The sequence below is a fragment of the Mesitornis unicolor genome, unplaced genomic scaffold, assembly GCF_000695765.1.
Source record: "Mesitornis unicolor isolate BGI_N332 unplaced genomic scaffold, ASM69576v1 scaffold19168, whole genome shotgun sequence".
Classification (NCBI taxonomy): Eukaryota; Metazoa; Chordata; class Aves; order Mesitornithiformes; family Mesitornithidae; genus Mesitornis; species Mesitornis unicolor.
The window spans coordinates 39,163-59,630 of record NW_010201364.1 but is presented as its reverse complement, the minus strand read 5'-3'; the positions used below and the strand labels follow the sequence as shown (position 1 = coordinate 59,630).

Below are 20,468 nucleotides of genomic sequence, written 5' to 3'. Positions count from 1 at the left end.
CCTGCTGCATTCTCTACTTTGAATTACCTTGTTCTGGATTTTTTTTTCAATGTAGGGCCAATTCCTAGGCTCTGCCAAAGGCAGTGCTGTCATCACAACATCAACCAGTTCTGACACAAAGGACCTAGCAGGCAGGAAGGTGCTGGCCTTAGCCCCTTGAGTCAGCAATACCTGTTTACAGAAGCCTGAGGAGGGGGAAGATGAATTGCACTCAGCTCTTCTGCCCAAAGCACTCTTCTTGCTGGCAGGAGCTGAACTCTCCTTCCCTCCCTATAATCTCTACTCCTCTGCTGTCCACTGTGCGCCGATGAGGACAACATGTAGAGCTGATAGGTTTTTTTAAAACCAAAATGCCAGGATATGCCAACACCGTTAGTCTTGCCTCTTTCTGAAGGCCATTCAGAAGATAACAGAGTTCTTCAGCCAGTGGAGGATGTGATGCACCACCTGCAACATTCCACCCAGACTGCCTGGTTTCTGTTGGTTTTGGGCTCTGAAGAAGTGACTATCCACTGTAACCCAGGTGGAGATGCTGAAAGGGACTCAGGAACAGATCTGGTATTCTCACTGTAAATGCTTCACAACAAAATGAGATGGCTTTCTGTTACATGTGTCCAGCCCCATGAATAAGGAGTGCCTGCTCTGCAGTTAGGATACTGGGCACTTCATGATACAATAATGGAGACTGTTCATCACCTACTGTACAAGGGCTAGGCTGTACTCCAGGATCGAAACTGTCAAGTTGGTAACAGTGTAGATGAACAAGGGGAGATAAACTCTGGAAGAAGGGCTGGTGTGAAAGGGTTGAAGAGGGAGAACATTGATAGTCAGCCAGAGATTCGTTGACAATACTGCAAAGGAATTCTGGCCAGGTGGGGTGGACATCCCAGCTCTGGTGAAATGCTAAATCTGCCAGTGACTTGAAAAACAGGGTAAAAGGAAGAGTTCAGTTCAAGACTCAAGAATAACTCTACAGAGGCTGAGAATAACTCAAGAACATTCAAAGTTGTTACGCTTTGCTAAGAACCGAATGGCATCCTTGTAAAGCTAGGTAGGTCAATGGATGGCATGACTGAAGGCTAAATGTGTATGACAAAAACAACATGCCATACGTTAGAGGTAATATTTTAAGCTATTCATAATCCTTATCGGAAACCAAATTAACTAACCAGTCATGACAAAGGCCTGTTCATTATTGTAGGCAGCTCAGTAAAAACACTGTGCATTGTGCAGTTGAAAAAGCAAACAAAATATGAAGATATGGAAGTAGGAGAGAAAATGACACTGAAAAGATAGTGCCAATATGTACATTGACAGTACAGTTTCTCTTGGAAAATGCAGTTAGTTCTAGTCACTTGATCAGCAAAGGTGAATAAAATTAAAGGAAGATTAGAAAGGTCCAGAGGCAGTGATGATAGCTCTTAGACAGCCAATCCGACTTCCATTTGAAGAGAAATGAAAGCGTGGGATTATTTAACTGTTTATGACACATGTAGTGATTTGTGGAAAAAAGGTGACATATTCTCACAGAAGAAGGGACCCCTGCAAAGCTGACTGACTTTATTCAGGTCTCCAGAGAAGTACAGGACATCAAGCTGCAATGACAAGATGTGCTGATTGGCATGTTTTAACTGATAATTGGTTTTCTTTGTTTCTGCTTCCATCATGGATTTGAGATTCCCTAAGCAACCGAGAGATGGATCTTTCCCTCTCGTCCCCCTCTTCATTGACCAGGGCCTTCTGCTAAAGGAGGCGCAGCAGTGGTGCTGACGTGGGCACCTGTGCATACATTTTGTTTTTCCTTTGTGAGAGAATCAGGTTTTCCAACAGAAACTTGCAGAGCCAAGGGACACTGCCTTTCCGATTCAAAACTGCAGCAGCTTTGATGCTTTCTTGACAGTGAAAGGTGACAGAAGTAACAAATTAATAGCTGCTACGTCAGTAGGAGCAAGTCACTTAAACCAAAAACGTCAAAGGCAGCATGCATTTCAAAATGGGACTTGATACAAAATGGGACTAATCTGATTTAAGGTCAGATTTACTACAGTGCTATGTTTACAAGGATGTCCAGAAAGAACTCAAAACCACAAGCCTAGTGGATTTCACAACAGAGGCTGTGCAAGTCAGGTCTAACTGAGATACTTTAGAAAATCCTATTAGGTACTTACTGGTGTTTGCAGATGCCTGAATGCCATTACAAAACTGGGTCTAAAATGCTTCAGAAAGACCTGTCTGCTGAGTCACAGAGGTTCCCAAAGGAACCAAGAAATGATCTTGCAGTATTTTGGCATCACATGGCTGTTTTTCCACACAGATTTGACTATCGGTTAAGGGGTCACAGGACACAGTAAGGATGGGACTCAAATATTTTGTTTCCTGATGTCCCTCCAGAAGTCATTTTGGCCATGTGCACACCTGCTGTTTGAAGTGCACTAGTCTATAGAATGCAAGTCCTGAGCTCGTACTGCTTAATGCAAAGCTGATAGCTAACAGCACATTTCTTAAGCATGCTATGATAAAGGATAATGATTTTTCTAAGTGTGACATGACTGGAAAACGTAGCAAGAAAGTTGACATGTGCTTGGCCTTGACTGGATCCACATTATACATGAGAAAATAAATGGAGTGGGAACATCCTCTGTATATATCTCAACTGCAGGATTTTCTGAAACCAAAGATTTACATGCGAAAACATCATGTAGAATCCAGTCTTCCTTTTCTCATTTTTCTGTCTTACAATAAGATCTAGCTGTATTATGGTACCTCAATACATTTCTATGGCCCAAAACATGTCATTGTACTATTAGTTCCCCAGAGTCCAAAAGAATCCTTCCTACAAGTAACTTAAGGAGTTAAGGTATCTGGAGTGGCCTTGATTCTAGTTCAGTGCCATCCTAAGCAGACTTAATCTGATCTACTTCTGACTGGTTCTCTTTGTCCCAGTGATATACAAGCATAGGCCAGAGAGGCTGGAGGTTTCTGTACCCAACAGAATGGAGAAAATCCATTCTAGAGGAAAAGACTGCATGACTGTACCGCCTGCATGCTAAACCCATTATCAGTTCAGAAATTTTGGCTGTGTTCATTAAAACAACAGCTCATTAATTAAGGGTTAATGATATGCTCCTATCCTCATTATACAAACAAAGCTCAAACAGCAGTGTTTATTATGGTATGCTCTAAAAGCACTAATCCCACACAGACTATTCAAACAAGGCTGCAAAACACAAGCATTATAATAACAGAAAATACAATATAAAAAATCTTGGAGAACAAAGAGGAAAAAAGTCACCAGCAACATACTAAGAAATTTCTTGAACATACTAAAATTGAAAAGTGTCATGTATGCCAGATCCTCATGACATAAGGCTGTAAGAGACAGCTAAAGAGACAGGTAAGGAGGAGCAGGAAAGCTAAATGAATAGTGTTATTGCCTTTGCTATCAGAAAAAAACTCTGGACATTCTTATCCCAAGGGCACTTGTATTGGAGCCATAATGTGACATTAATGGAAGTAGAAGGTCCTTAAAAAGAGATTAGAGAACAGCCCAAGCAATTTAATTGGATCTAAAAGGCTGACAGAACCAGACAGTTCATCACAGCACTCCACGAGCAATAAAAAGAGCACTAATACAGTAGGTTTATGATATATGCATAAAAAGGCCACTGACTTTGAATGACAAAGTCAATATGCTATCTAATATTATTCTACAACACTCTTCTGGTACACATAGATGTGTAATGCACTCCCAGCAGCGCGCCTGAAGTTTCCCCCTGCGTCAGTCCATGCAGGGCATGAACCAGAGCTAACCCCTCTTCGAAAGGCTTCTATTTTCACTCAGTGGGCTGCTCCAGAGTCAGCTTCTGATGGGCTGCTATAGCTGCCATGCAAAGACGGTATCACAAAAGGCAGAGGGGTGAGCCTGACATCAATTCCAGGAAAAATAATGGGAATACAAGAGTTCTGAATTGATGATCAAGTAGTACAAAATTATAGGACAGAAATATAATTACTGCCAGTCAATAGGGCCTTAAGGAATACAGATCCATTAATGGATCAAGAATTTCCCAACAGATTTGCAAAAACGGGTATCAACAGAGACAGATCATCAGTCCATGGGGAATTCCTCCAGCTGCAGCAAACAGCTCTGTTACCCAGTATGTTCAACAATACTCTGGCAGCAAATACAAAAGCACTGCTGGGAAAATTTGCAGAAAAAGCATGGATGAACATAATGGTAAATAATAATCAAGACAAAGCATTTCCCCCAGATCACTCTCAAACATTTATGTTTAATACAGTGAGATTCAGACTTACATATGGAGGTGTAAGAAATTCAGGCCACAGGCACAGAAAGGGTGCCACAGGCACAGAAAGGGTACCACATCCTGCAAAGTATTACCGGCAACTTCATGTGACCTTTCCATTGCATGCTGTGGCAAGGAAGGCTAATGTAACTTGTACGTATATAAATGAGAAAGTAATATGTGTATGTAAATGTGGCTTTTTTTTCACTGTCTGGCTGTGCTGAGGCTGTTAAAGCAACGCTGAATATATGCCCAAAAAAAGGATGAGTAAATGGACAAGATACAGAAATAAAGCAGAAAACACATTTTATTACTAAAACCCCACTCTGTTTAAATTATTAAGATAAGACCAAGGAATAATTTGATCAATGTGCATAAATACCATATTGAGAAAAATGATGAGTACTTCATCTGGACTTTTAAATCTAATAGAGCAAGGACCAATGAAACTAAAGGCCAGTTAAATCTCAACTAGAAGTAAGACATGGTCTGTGGCAAGAGATGTGACCTGCCATGGATCATACTAATAAAAAAAAGGTCTGCTTGTCAGCATATCTTTGAGGAAAATAAGGCCTGCTAAACACAGCCCTTCAGAAGTTAAATACCTAGGCTTTACATCCAATGTGAAGCATCTCTTAGCTGGATCAAGATTACCTTTCTGAACGTGACATACATTTACATAGTTTACAGTACAAAGGAATTCAAACTGCATGATCATTTGGAAAGTGACTTCATTTGAACATTTTTAGGTTCCTATTAAGGTATTGTGGAGAGAGATGGTCTCTAGACAGACAAAGGCAACGGTGCAGGTGCAGTGAGAGCATTATTGTCAATGCTGTTAGGTGGCATTTTGTACTGTACTCTGTATGCTGCTGCCTTTACCTACAGCCACGATACGAAAGAACCATCATGGCCACATAGTCTGAATGCCATAATTGCTTTGTTTTTCATTTATAACAAATACAGTATGGAGAAATTCATTGGGTACAATGGCCCAGGGTGCTGTGTGTACTAACAGTAAAGGATCTATTGGCAGAAGTCCTGACTGAGTAAATTATGTTTTAATGCTCTTGAGAGGTCATCATGCTGCACAATAACTGTTATGGTGAAGCATTGAAAAGCTTAAGATAGGGCACTTTTTATTAATTTAAGTCTAAATTTTATACTAAATAATACATAATTAATTGACCAATTATTAAAGCTAATAATAGAGCCGATGGTTATCCTACAAGCTCAGTGTTTTCAGGTAGCATAATTCACATATAATGTCTTACATAATCAAAATCTGATTAAAATGTTTTTACTGGGAGGTGTTTAATGCCATCTCTACCCATCTGTGCAGAGAACAAATCTGTATATGTGTCTCTCTGCACCCACTTGCTGTCACTTTCCTCTAACAGCCCTTTATGGATCAGTCTCTTCAAAGTCCCAGCAAGGTCTGAAACTGCATTCTAGACAAAACACTACTGAAATTTAAGAACTGTGCCTTTCTCTAGGCCAGGAGGAAGTCACAGCTTTTGATTGTAAATTTTTTCCTATTGGGAACTATGGGATGAATTATGTCAATGCTTGGGTAAGCTGCCCCTCTCTGTTAAAATGAGAACCAACTGATGCTGCATACTTGGTGTCATTTCTTTTAACAAAACAATAGTCATTCATCAGACCTGAGTTCAATGGTTATTTATAATCTATTCAAGAACTACTATACATTAAAAAAACAACAGAGAGTCCTAAAGTTTCCTATAGCCACACTGAGTTGACTGAACTCATGAAACCATTTTGGACATTTAGAATGTTCATCTGTTGCAAGCACAGTCATAGGTCCCATCAATGGTCAACTAAAGTCCCAGTGGATTCGCTGTTACTGTGTTTGGGCACGTTTTGTTGGCTACTAACTTAAAACTGTTTTTTCCATTTCCTTTATCAATATAAATCTCATGTCAAGGCTTTGATCTCTACAGTTCCTAAATAACATCCATGTAATCCCTCCTAGAAACATAGGTAAAAATCCTTTCTGATCAAAATATTGCTTCTGCTCCAGTGGGGAGATCAATCTTTTAATTCTACAAGGCAAAAGGGTTCTTTGTATGCCATAAAGGGTCATCTGTTCTCCTTCCTCCAAACTTCACCCACTGTGGGGAGCAACACCAGTCCTTCATAGTGCATGAACATTCACTTTGGGGATAAAACTATGTGACTGGTTAGTAAAGCATCCATGAAGATGGCTAACCACCTAGAAAGAAAAGAAATAACCAACAATGCTGTGATTATCATGTATTTGAAGTTAGCTGTAAACATACCTTGGGATAAATGGAAATCAGCCAAGTCAGAGAAATTATTATAACATGAAACTGAATTTTTGACAAATCCACTGGTTTCCTCACCTCACCTTCTGAGTGCCTTTAGGAGGCTCTCAAGGAGCTTTTTGTCACCAGCTCTGTTTGTGAGTAGCTTCAGGAAGGGTCAGTCCTAGGAGAAACTTTACATCCTTTTGTGTAACAAAGACATGCCATGTCTTAATAAAACATACTGATCTCTTGGTAATTCAAGTGATAATAATTATCTTAAATCACTACAGACAGAGACATCATATGAGCATCTCATGGAGCCTTCCCTAAAATTCTCAGGTCCAATATAGGCTGAAAAAAAAATTGACTCCTTTTCCCCAGCTGACAAATGAGCTTCATAAAGATTAGAAAATGCTTCTCTTCAAATACAGCTTTTCTTGTAATGCAGCATATAAGTGGCTATATTATAGATTACTTCTATGAAAAATTAAAAATGTTTGGGGATAGGCAGAAGTACTGCATTTTATTTGTCATCAGGCAGTGTGTACTACCCTGATTCAGAAGAATCTCACCATTTCCTACCAAGTAATCAATAACCACAACTCCTTATTTCACAACATAATGGTTGAGTACCTTCTGCAGGCAGTTCATTCACTCTTCTTCTAGCAACTTGACTGGGGCAATGGTTTCCCTGTGCATTTTCTACTGGCAACATTGCAGGCCTGATTGCTCCTTTATTAAGGTCCAGTTAAGATTTTGTCCTTTTAGTTACAGTGACATCTAAGTAATACTCCACTTATTGTCTGCTTAGTTGAAGAGCTCACAAGTCATGTTCTCAGCTGACTGCAAGTTGTTATCTCCAAACTGATGACTGAGTGTTTATCTGTTATTGCCCTTGTGTGGAAATAGCTGAGTTTGGTCTATCGACCCACACATTTCTGTGTGTGGCTCAAATTGTCTGCCTCAATTCGGTCTCCTACAACAAAGGCACACTGGTGAAATGCTTGCTTTCTGTTCATAACAAATATATCTCCAGTGCATTTGTAATACAGACTATGTGAGGCTTCGCAGTTGCCTGATATTCAGCAGCTTCCTCTATCTTCATTGCAATTCTTCCTGAATGACAAAATTTCACACCCGCCTCAGTTAATACCTGTTCTGATACCATTTATTGTCTATACCACAAAGCAGCTGTTTTCCATACACCATTTTAATTGTTCAAACAGGCCTATACAGCTCAACAGACACAAAATTGATTAGATAAGCCCTTAGGTTCAAAGGTCTGCAGAGACGCATGTCACCTAAGGCATCATCCACTTCTTTAAAGCCTTGCAGAATCAATTTCCAGTCAACCAGACATACCTAAATGTAAAGTTGGAGAAGGTACCAATCCATTTTTACCCCTTCATAATGTGTATCACCAGCAGAGAGGAAGGAACTACTGGGTGGTAGGAGTACAGGTGTAATAAAAGACTTTAGGTGTTGCTAGGTGAAGCCAATTTGTATTTGCTTTTATTTTGTGGAACAGCATATGGCAGCTTTTCACTAAGTCTGAGATCAATCAGATTTCTAGGCATAGAGTAATTTACATGAGCATGTCTTTAACCTGCTAATCATTAGGACAGCACATTTTTCAGCCTGTGCAGCATGCTTTGCCTTGGTGCCTAGAAAAGCTATCTCATTTTTCACTCATGAACCTGCCAAATTTCACAGCCTCCAGTGTAACCACAACCTGCAAATCATCTGTGAATCCACCTAAGGATGCTCTGCTCTGTGAGCCTGCGACTGTGCACCTTTGCCTTCTCAAATCCACGGGAGCCTATCTTCCCCATTTAATCACAATGCTTTTACTGTGAGACAGAAAGAGAGGCCCATCAGCTGCTTGTTGGCAATCATCAAGAAGCCAATGAGAGGGCAGAAACACAGAGTGAATCACATCCGAGATAAAGACAGGTTTTTCCTCTTTTCACACAGAAATATGAAGTAATAAATATTTGCTCCGAATGACAGATTAGGATCCCTTACTGGTTTTCCTCTTATTTTTTGCAGGACTACCCAGTGTCTGGAATGAGACAGACACCAGAAAGGCTCTTGTAAATGCCCCAAAGGGTTATTAATCTTTGCTCAGAGGGGAACTGGAAAAAGAACAGATGGACTTGCTGTTAGATGTGACCATGGGAATAGCTACATGAGCAAAAAAAAGAAGGAACCTGAGGGAGTTGGGAAATCTTATCAAGGAAGATATCAAGAAAAAAGGGCTTCAAAAGCAGACTGTTTGAGCTGTTATGGAGAAACAAGCCAAAGATGCAGGAAATTTTGACAAAAAGGCAGCATCGGTACAGAAGTCCTAAGCCCACATTCCACCTCTTGCCATACCTTTCCACTGCTATTCTATAGCTTGCGAGAAAGCCTGTATTTAGGGGAGGCCACAGGAACACACAGAATTAGCCCTACTCAGTACAGTCTCCTAAATAAATCACAACCCACCAGCGAAAGAGGGTGGGCATCTGATAATCAGAGGTAACAGAGCCCTTTAAGAGGATTCTTTCTGTTATACTATTTGCACTCAATGCACTTTAATCCTTAGTGCTTTGTGTAAAATTTTGCCTTTTCCAAATGTGAGAGTAATTGCTCATACATTTTATTCTGGATTGCCCTGCACTTTTTTGTTACCAGAACAAAACACTGCAAAAAGAAGTAATTAATCTGGTCTTGATCGATCTTGTGCAGGATGCAAAAATGGCAATACAATCTGCTGTTTGCAGTCATCTTGCAAAGGTGTGCACCTGGATTATCTTCTGCCTTACAGCGGGGTACATTCTTAAAATGTGACAGCTGCAGGCATATATATTGCTCAGAATAAGGGCACCACAGACATCCTATTACAGTCTGCAATTTTCTGTAGAGTACAGAAGTGTCAATTTTCCCATTTTTCAGACAGAGAATGCTGAATCCCACAGGCAGCTCCACACATGAAGCCTGGAAGCTGCCCTGCCTGCTCACCGGCTCTGCCTGTGCCCACATCTCCACATAGGCTGTGACAGCCTGGGAGCTGGGGCTGACCAGTCCCATCTCTACTAAGGTTGCCCACTGCATTCGGTAAAACTAAGGGAAGCAAGATTGGGCTTATGGACAGGACCTGGCACTGACCACTGCCTCAGGTAGAGAAAATGAGTAAGCAGCTTCTTGAATGAGCAGCTAAAAATAAGTAGAGAAAAAAGTTATTGGTATTTGATATTTCAGCCTGGGAGAGACAGAAAAATCCCGTTCCCCCTGCTGAAACATACTTGAGCTTTCTTAAACAATAGATGGTAAATTCTGAATAGGAGAATTGCACCCAATGAAACCAACTCACAGTAATTCTGTATGGACCTTCCTGCTGTCCAGTTCAAGTGAACTGATCACTGAGGTAAAAATGTTATTTTTATATACAGACCCACACAAGCACCCTCCACAAATTACGTAAACCAGTTCCTCCGAAAGCTTTATATTCTGAGTACATAAAAATAACTATTAGCAGACAATGAATAAATAATACGTGTTAATGGGATAACGCCACAGAAAGGCAACAAAATTAAATGGTACCTAATTAAACTGTGGGAAACACAATTTATCCTCCTGCAACCACCAACCCTGCTGGCAAGGACTGGTCTGGACAGGAGCTCAGACTAATGTAGGTTCGCCTTATCTGTCCCACAAACCACCTGCTCAGTGACTGCAGGTGCTATTAGCTGCTGCCTCTCATCTCAGATGTGGAGGCTTCCTAACACCGTCCTCACTTGCTCAGGTCCCTTCCCATTAAGAAACCCTTGAGCCAACTAGGAGAAGAGGGAGCAGGTGCTGACTGCTGGCAGAAGTACTGCTACAAATGAGATTGGCTTTAATAGAAAGGTTTTCTTCTGTCAGGCTGTCAGAAAACCACTCTCTGGAGATGCTGGAGGAGGCACGTTTGTGTGGTGAACTCATTACCCCTGGAGGCTGAGGAAAGGTTCCTGAGGGTAATGAGTTGCAATGCCTGATATGAAGTAGAAGCGCATACATATTTGGCATTTACCTGGTATTCATGTGTTTGATTTTGAAATGAAGTGAAAAAATGCCCAAATATCAAATATGCTTGACAGCCAACACCATGTAATGTAGGTCATTTCAAATACTGCCTGTGCCTTTGTAGCACCTGCTCTTCCCACCCAGGCGTGTTATCCCTCGCATACTCCTTCTTGACTCTGATTCCCTTCTTTAAGACAAGCACACATATCCAAAAGCCTAGATCAGCAGGGTGCTTTACATTTTGATACAGCCATCCTTCAGCACCAGACAAGCAACACAGAAATAAGAGGACATTCTTCCTGATTGTGGAATCCTCAACAAACACCACATTATTTTACTTAGCTATGGTCTGAATATCCTGCTTTACTTTCCAAGTTGACAAGGCATAAGGGAACAAATTGAAACTTGTATTTATTCTGGATCATTTTTGCTGACACAGTGAAACCTACATCTGTCTGTGACTTGCCCACTTCTGCCATTATGTTCCTGAAAAGCAGAACAGCTTTAAAAGACTGAAGCCTCAGAGAAAGCCAGCACAGGTTTCCCCTAAACCAGGGTCAAACACTGCACTGAACAAATCTGAGTAAAGTGGTTTGGGTAAACCCAAATCAGGTACCTAGAGCAATGCAGGTTTCCCATAAATGCCAAGACAAAGCCTTTTACTTTGATTTGACTGATCCTTTTGAGTTGACTGAGACTAGACAGGAACCAAAGTGTGGTTCCCACATGCAAATGCTGACCCAACATCTGCGAAGTTTGTGGCATGGATAGCATTCATCTTGGTTAGACTATTTCAAACAGAGGAAATTACACATGCAAACAGGGATATGATCCTCCTTATATTCATCCATGTTGTACTGATTTCAGGTATGTTTGGGTCCAAGTTTTCTGTGATGACCAGAATGGGGCAAACAGAATTTGCTACATATTTGGCATATCTTCATATCATAATCTTACAAGCAAATTCTGTTATTTAAGAATGCAGTAGATATTTAAAACACATGCTGAATATCCTATAAGATAGCACAATCAAATGTATGGTAAGGTGCAGAGTATTCATCAAGGACTGGAAGACAAAATGCCAGAATACCATCCATATGCCAGTGGGAAGAACACATCAAATGAATGGGTAAATGTGACCAAGTCATTAGTATCATTTTATCAGTTCACAAATAACACTGCCAAATCAAAGCAGCTATCTCTTATTTGTCCAACAGTCACATATTATTTTCCTTCATTACTCAACCTGCTTTAGTTTGATCCTATATAAGCTTAAAACTGTTGAAAAAAATTACAGCCTGTATGGAAAATTGCTGTGGGATTGCAAAAGACATAGAGCGTGCCAAAGAAAATGAACTCTCAAAACTGTTTTCCTTGTTTATGTGCTCTCTCCAGGCCCTCTTGTTTATGTAAGGGCTCAATATATGATCAAGTTACCTTGCGTCAGCCAGGCTGTGGTAATTGTCTCTGTGTGCACTTTTGGCCCATAGCGAATGCAAGAAAATTAAACTTAGTTTAAGTCCCTTTCACTGCAGGAAAACCCAACACAACTTACCTTACATTCGCTGGGGGGTGGGAGCATGCACCTAAGAGCTCCGGGACAGCTTGTCTTTTTTTCTGCAAGTATATTGTACAGGCACACAAATGAAGGACTTACCTGCCATGCCTCAACCTTCTTAATGTCCGCACAGGATCCGTTCGTGAAGAGTCCTTTCCCAGGGGTACAGGTATATATATCCTGCAAGGCATGGGCAATAGAATATACTGCCAAATACACATTATAGGATATCCGCAAGTGCGTGTAGTCCATGTATGGTGTCTCCACACTGGTGATGTTCTCATCCCCTGTGCATGGAAGTCGGAAGGCAGATGTTCCATTTCCAACTCCCAGTCCCTCTTCATGGCCCTTGTGGAAGGAAGTTGAAGCTGGAGAATTTTTGGACCCATCGGGGAGGTAGCAGTTAAACGTCTCCTCCCAAAACTCCTTGGCAAAGCCATTGTTAGTGGACTTCTTGGGATGCACCTTCTGCAGGAACTCACGAAATCCTGGGATCTGTCCTGCCTTCAGTGCAAACCCAATGGTGCTGCCGATGACGCGGAAGAACTCTGGCATGGCTATCAGGGAAGAGCTGGCCCAGGCCTCGCTTGCCAGCCAGATCTTGCCAGTGATGTTTCGCCTGACGATCTCTTTGATGAGGGGCTCCAGGTCTGGGCCACTGGAGAAAACAACGATCACCCTTGCTGTGGAGTTCTGTATGACCTCCACCACCTGCTGGATCTCCTCTTCGTCTGAGTACTGGGAGATGAGCTCGCTAAAATCAATGCAGATGTCTCGCTCCTCTGCCTCCTCCCGAAACTTTTCAATCCCTGGCCGGCCATAGTCATCATCAGCTGCAATTGTTCCCACCCAGTTCCAGCGAAAGTACTCGATGATGTCTGCCATCGCCGTGGCCTGATGCTCGTCATTGGGGATTGTGCGGAGGAAGGACTTGAATTGGTTCTTATTGCTCAAGAGACGACTGGATGAGGCATAGCTGACCTATGAAAGCACAGTGAACAAGCAAAACACACCATGAAGTGAACTGCCTGGGACTATATTGCCTACATTTGTCTGGCAACACTGTCAACCTGTGTTAACCTCGGATGGGATGAAGAGAGAGCTGAGCACCACACTGTCTGCCACATACTCCTAGCCTGTGGTTATGCATGATCCTCTCCTAGAGTTTGTATATTCTTGTAGCTGTGACTGTCTTACAGAGGGACACATACAGGAACAGCTGCTTGGACCAGAGAGACTGGAGCAAGTTCATGTCCACCTGTAAGGTCAAGGATCACGAGGAGAAAGACACTGCCACTAGCTTGGTGGAATGGCAAAAAGGTGAGCCTACATGCACTTCACTGCACTTTCTGCCAAATTCAGAAATGAGAATAATGTATCTTTTAGATAAACGAGGGCAATGCACATAATTCAGTTAAAATGCGAGATTTCTCTGTCCTGAACCATACATGAGACTGCAGGCTGGTATTGTCATCCAGACCTACTCTGGAGAACACTATCTGTCTCTCTCTGCCTCTCACTTAAGTTCCCATCCTTAAACACGCTCCATCAGGCACGATATGCGTGTTATATACAGTGCCTGCCAGTTGAAAAATGTGATGTATTTTAGTTGCCTTGACCCTCTGGAGTGTTAAGGTAATGCCGGTCAATGCTGCCTTAGCAGTATTTCCTCATTGCTGTCCAGAATCAGCAAAGAAGCCAGTAGGCATTCCACACTCCATGAGCCACTGTGTTTTATAGTTAAAATGGGATTTTATTTCCTTTTCTAAAACTATGAAGAATTTTTTTTTCCTAATCAGAACAAGTGCCATCTGCTGTTAAGATACAATTTGGATTTTCTACAAGTAGGAAGAAAACCATAAAACCCAGAAGAGAATAGTTTAAAGATCTGGAGAACTTTTAAACTTGCTTATCTCTGCATTTTGAACTCTTTAGGACTGACTCTCAGTTTGAAAAAATCTTCTATAAACAGTTCATTTTGTACAAAGTGGAGATTTACAGAAAACCTTATTTTCTCCTCAAACTCTGGCATTTAATATTCCTGCAAGTAGAAAGAAAAGGAGGTCTCCTAGTGCAGTTTCAAGGGCCATAGGAGCAAATCCTCCTTTCACACAGCTATACTCTCCCCTTGACAGGCTCCTGCCAAGTGCTACTCTCATCTCCTACATCCTATTGCTAGGAGGTACAGGCAAGGTACCCCACTCCTGCAAGGTGCTGTAATCCTGCATGTGCTCTAAGGGAACGCTGAGGTGAGATATTGAGAAACAGAACCAGAGTCATAACATTTTCAGTTTCTATGTCAACGGAATGAGTAATGAGCCTTAGATTAATTGTAAAATATACCTCTAACTTGTACTGAAATGCAGGGTCTATTAAGCATGGATTTGCTAATGGCCCTGCTATAAATGGCAGTGATAATGCGTATTGTAATGCTGCCCAACAACTCCTGGTTTAAAAGCCTGCTTTCAGTTGTCATATTTCAGCCACCTGGTTGAGATTTTGTTCTAGAACTGAACCTCCTGACATCTACCCATTTCAGCAACCCCTAGATAAGACTACTGCCGCGTAGCACAAACACCATTCCTTGTTCAAAGGGAAAGCCTGAGAACTGCAAACATCTGTGGTGTTCAGTCCAACCCATCAACCCTTCTCAGCTGCCCTTCTCACCTGGTAATGTGATGTGTAAATTAACAGTATGCCTTAAAATGTCACCACGGTGTTTATTACACATCACCTTCCAATGCTACTCTGGGCAATACCTGGGTAGCATGTACTGGTCTTAGCTTAAACCATCCTTGCCTTTCTCAGAGACCAAATGCCCATTTTTTTCAGACTTCTGTGAGAAAGTCTGACTGATAAACTTAAATAGAGAAGACACTATTACTGTGCAGCAGGCAGACAAGAATCCTTCCTTCATTTGTGGTGCAGATGGGAATTGGAGCCTTGGCTGAAATAAAGACATATTCTCTCAGGACAGACTGAGAGTGTAGCGTGACACAATCTTGTTACAAGCGCTCCTCTGAGCTCTGGCACCTGTATTCATTTTAGAAGAGGAATTGGAAAGATTAAGCCATATACAAGGCAACGCATAAACAAGTAAGGCCAAGCACTTTTCCAAAAGTTGTCTTTAGTGTGTGAATCTAAAACCAAGAACTACAAAATTAAGCTATACTATGCCAGCCTCATGGTCTGCTTAGGCTCTTGGCAAAGCAACAAACAAAAGAATGGTTCCATGGATGCTGGCACTGCCCCCAGTAGAGCCAGCAGACAGCAAGAAGGATGCTGCAACACAGGAGCTGGCACAACTACACCACCATACCCATGACCCCAGCACAAGGGGGAATATCCACACACTCTCACAAACCCTGTTTTGGAGGCCGTAGGGCAAAAAAAAAGGCAGGTCAGCCCACAAGAAACCTGCAGAGCACCTGATCAGCAGAAGCAACAACTTTACAGATCACCTGCTTGAATGATCAGAGGTGCTGAGAGACCTAAAGGTAGCTGGCAAGGATTGAGCTCTGCCTTAAGTGGGCTCTGTGGGAGTCAGGCATGAACAGACAGTGACCGCAGTGAGGTAACATCACACCTAACCTGTCAAGGCTGCCAACTGCCCATGACCGACCTAAATTACTTGCATTCACAGACTGAACCACTCCAGAGGACTCTAGTCCTCCTAGACTAAGTTGCTGTTGGCTGAATATAGTAGCTTGGTAACCTTTGTGTTTGGCAATTGCAAATTACTAGCAAGACATATTTCTACTATCAGAAAACCTCCATATTTTGTATTGTTTCTCTCCTTGAAGTTCTACTGGAAATGGCAAAGATTAAACAAACCATGGAGACTGCACTCCCCTTGAGACCTCTGGTGTGCAGTTAGGACACATGGGCAGAGAGTGGGATGGAGAAGCTGATACAGCCACTGCACATACTTGTACCAGCCCAAATACATTTCTGGCAAATGTTAACCTGAAGACTTGTATCTCTGACTAAAAAAAAAATAAATGTGTGGTTTGATTTGACATAATAAGTTTGGAGGGAAGTAGATTGCTTGCTTTCAACTGTTGTCCCACTTTAAAAGCCAGTGCTTCTCTTTGTTGTATTGCCCCTCAGTTCTCCAAGGATGTCTTTGTACAGCTAGGGCCACTGCATTTCTAAACCCTCCTTTGTTTGGAATGGAGATGGAGCACGTAAGGCAGCAGTGCAGTCCCATGCCCTGGTTCTATAATGTACTTAAAGATCTCCTCCAAACAGCAACAACCCCCAGCTGTACCTAAATAGAGAAGCGAAAGCATACCTGAGGTATGTAAAAGAGTCCCAGCAGATTGGCCACAGCGGTAGAGATGCCAGAGCCGGTTGCCCCCACAACTGCAATGGTGGAAGGGATATGTTCTGAGCAGTTGCAGAATTCGTCCAGGTTCAAGGAGTCTATCTTGTTCTGGGCCACAAAACTCAGCGTGGCCTCCAAAGCTTTAGAGACTGTATTGCAAGTGTCAAATATCCTGTATCCTAGGGTCATGTTAGGAAGGAGAGTTGGGCTACTGTTTATTTCTTCTATGGCAAAGATCATAGCCTGGAGCCAGCGGAAGCCTCGGAAATTATACCTGAGGGAGCAAAAATAAAAATAAAATACAGTGAGAAGAAGGGAAACAGAGGAGAGGAGACCAGGACTGAGACAAAGACAGAATGAAGAATTCCAGATACAAAAGGCAAAAGCAGCTTCTGCAGTTTCTTGCATCCTACTAATTTTGTAAAGCTTTGCTTTTGTGTTCACTTGTTATAGAAGAAATGTGTACATACTAGAAGGTTTTGTTCTGGTTTTCAGCTCTTCAGTTTGCAAGCTCACTTCAGAAGTCATGTGATTCCCAAGCAAATGCTCTGACACAAAGCTACACCTAGGTTTCCTTCCAGGCATCTCTGACTCGTTTCTGAATGCAGATGGCAGTGTCTGCAAAGCCTGTGCTGAACACGATGCTGCCAGGGATTTGGGCTTGAGGATACTCAGTGTCTCAGCTCCTTGAGGCTTTAGGCAGCCAGAGTGAGCTGAGACACAGCACTAATGTGCCTCTCACTGAAAAGGTGCCTGGTAGCTCTGCTGAGGGAAATCTAGCCTCACATCACAAACTTCACACTGTGAGAGAGGGCACAGTCAACTTGCTTACACCAGAGACAATGTAATCCTAGCTTCCTAACTTGTTAATTAGATATTTCAGTGTTTTCATTAAAGGAATAACTTTTCTCATTATTATTGTGCTCTCATAGATCTGCTTTAGACATGAGCTCAGAAGATGCCATCAGAGCTGCCCTGTGAAATTGAAACAGTGTTTTTTGAAGCCGCCTCTGTTTTCTAAAATGAAGCAGCTGAGTATTCTGTCTCTCTCTCAGCTGTGCATGGAGCTGACCCAGAGTTGGGGAGTGGTGGCAAGAGTGTGCTGCAGGACCTGGAAGTCCCTGGGTAGGCACTGGATGGCTTGGCAATCAAAGAAGCTGATGCAGGATGAGCGACAACTTATCCAAAAAAAGAGAGAAGCTTTTTTGTGGAAAGTAGCAGGAAGAAAGTTGCTTTGATATGTGTTAGTCTCAAGTTTTACCTACTGTGTTTTCTCCTGTAAAGCTGCAAAAGCAACCAGTTGTTGTGTCCCTGTTGTATCCCTGAGAAGCTGCCATGTTTTAGGGTAATGCAGCTGAATGGCAGAATCTTTCATGAACTGAAACTTGCCTTTCCCTGTAATGCACTGTGTATGTCAGGATAGCAGCTGGTTTGCAGGTTTGTGTTGAGCTGCAGCTGGAAATGGCAAAGTGTCAAAGCTGTTATGCTTGAGATCCATTGGAAAAACTGATGGGCCTCAGAACTGGAAGAGCCTGGGAAAATAGCCTGCCCAAGAACAGATTCTATATAAAATTGTAAATTTTAGGTTTCACATGAGTGCCACTTTGAAATACTTGGAGAGATGTTTCCATTACAAAGGTGAAGATTTCTAAAGATAAGCTTCATGAAATCGTGAGTTTCCAATCTCTGAGATAGACGAACATTTTTTAATTGCTGGATTAAATGTGTTACTTCCAAAGTTGATGTCAACTATGTCTGACTTCTTTAAAGTTGACGCAACATAGCCACATTACTTCCATTCTAGGAGTTTCATCTGATTTATCTGGGATCAGAAGTTCTAAAGATATCACATCTAAGGTTTACCTTTAAGCCTTAAAAACTTCATTTATTCAACTTAATTTCACCTGCTCCAGATCTCTTTGGCCAACTTCCAAATGAGGTTCTTCTCTGAGGTAATGCAAATCTCTCCTGGTATCAGTATTTTGACTTGAGAAAAGGAGGCTGATGGGAAACCTTATTGCCCTGTACTACTATCTGAAAGGAGGTTGTAGTGAGGTGGGAGTCGGTCTCTTCTCCCTAGTGACAGGTGATAGGACAAGAGGAAACAGTCTAAAGTTGTGCCAGGGGAGGTCCAGGTTGGACATCAGAAGAAGCTGTTTCGATGAGAGAGTGATTAAACACTGGAATAGGCTTTCCAGGGAGGTGGCTGAATCCCTGGAGGTGTTCAAAAGATATATTGACATAGTACTAAGGGACATGGCTTAGCTGAAGATTTGGTAGAGTTAGGTTATGGTTGGACTTGGTGATCTTAAAGGTCTTTTCCAACCAAACAATTCTATGGTTCTGAGGTTGTGCATCAAAGACCAGACAGGATGGCTTCATTACAAATCTCTTCAAGTCAAAAAGCTTGAAGCCAATGAAAATGCCTAGTTATAATTTATGACCAAAGGTACAGCTAGCTATTTTAAGACCACCCTTAGGAAAATGGATGCCCTTTAGAACATGTGAGTGTGGGTTACCATTAGAAGTAATTTGGTAATTTAGATTATTTTTTGCTCTAGTTCCAACCATTAAGGAGTGAGATGCAATGGATGAACTCTGAAATAACAGGACAAATCTCAGAGTGAATGAGGTGGCGAGTGTTGTGTAGAGAAAAAAGATGTGCCGGGCACACCACACTGCCTCATGTGCTCAGTAACGCTTGCTGGGATGAATGGCATCAAGGAGCGGTTTTGTGACACTTCATTTTAAAAACCTAGATGTGTTTACAGATATTTTTAATTAAAATGAAAATAGGATTTGAAGCAAGGAACCATAGTCAGGCTCCTTATGTACAAGAGAAGAATAATTTCCTATATTTAAGGGGAAGACTGCTGAAAAACTGGGAAGTTCAAAGAGACCCCTATAGCACTGTGAAAAACTTCACACATTCAAGTGTGCATAAAAGTAAATTTAAGCCTGCTCACATGAAATTATGCAGGTGGAGTATGATGCAACTATTTTGCCTGCTTGACAGCAATTTGGCTTATTTATTTTTAATTGCAGCGAGGTGGTATCGTCAAAACCAGTGAGAACTGGACTGTGTTCCCCTTGACTTCAGAAAATATGTTTGCCATTTCATTTCGCAGAAGCAGACTAAGGTCCATGATGCACAATTGCTTTTATATTTCTTTCTGACATATGTTCTTGATGGATGTTTATTTACAGCATAAGGCCTGTACTTCAGGTGCTTCTGTTTGGATTGGTTTTATTTTGGAGGGGAAAGGAGGGCAGGGGATGTTTTCTGGGAGCTAGACTACAAAATGTCTTTGAAATGCTTTTGATAATTTACCTCAAACTAGCCTGGGCAGGGGACCTGCAGTTCTCTTCAGCTGCACCTCTGCTGATAGCAGCTTCAGCAGATCAGGAGAAGAGGATCAGATGGGATGCAGAAACACACACCTCAAAGGCTTTGAACCTGGCAGCAGATTACACCGATCCAGCTGGCCTTCTGTGCAATGCTGCTGCTGTGACTAATATGACTAGTTACTGAACTGCTCTGTCAACCATGCAGAAATTCAACCGGTAATTTCCATGAAGAAACTGCAAAGGATTTGCTAACAGAAGCAAACTTTCTATTAGATTTCCAGAAGCTTTAACGAGCCATTGACATTTTCTTGGTGGAAAAGAAGCAGCCTCCAGAACTTATTTCCTGCCATATTACTTTACAGGTATGTTGGCATAGTCCTGTATTTTAACATTTCTGAGATGTAGTGCTATGAAAAGTGGCCATTAAGGTCTAAATGGGAGTTTAATGTAAACAATTCGGTGCCCAAAGGTGTAGATGGGGATTTTTACTTACACTCAGTTCTTTAAATGTTTCCCCTCGTGTAACTGTTCTTCCACCTGTCAGAGCATGCACAACCCACTGATCTCTCTATTTCCAGGCAGGAGCACAAACA

The 20,468-nt window shown here is 41.9% G+C and overlaps 1 protein-coding gene across 1 annotated transcript in view; it reads right to left on the bottom strand.

The window, feature by feature from the left end:
• The window catches only part of CASR (calcium-sensing receptor), a 39,646-nt gene that overhangs the window by 14,087 nt on the left and 5,091 nt on the right, over positions 1 to 20,468 (bottom strand). The window contains exons 2-3 of the mRNA XM_010190055.1: positions 16,495 to 16,801; positions 12,300 to 13,181 (exon numbers count right to left, since the gene is read on the bottom strand). Of these exons, the coding sequence (XP_010188357.1) occupies positions 12,300 to 13,181; positions 16,495 to 16,801 (1,189 nt within the window). The remainder of the gene's footprint in view (positions 1 to 12,299; positions 13,182 to 16,494; positions 16,802 to 20,468) is intronic.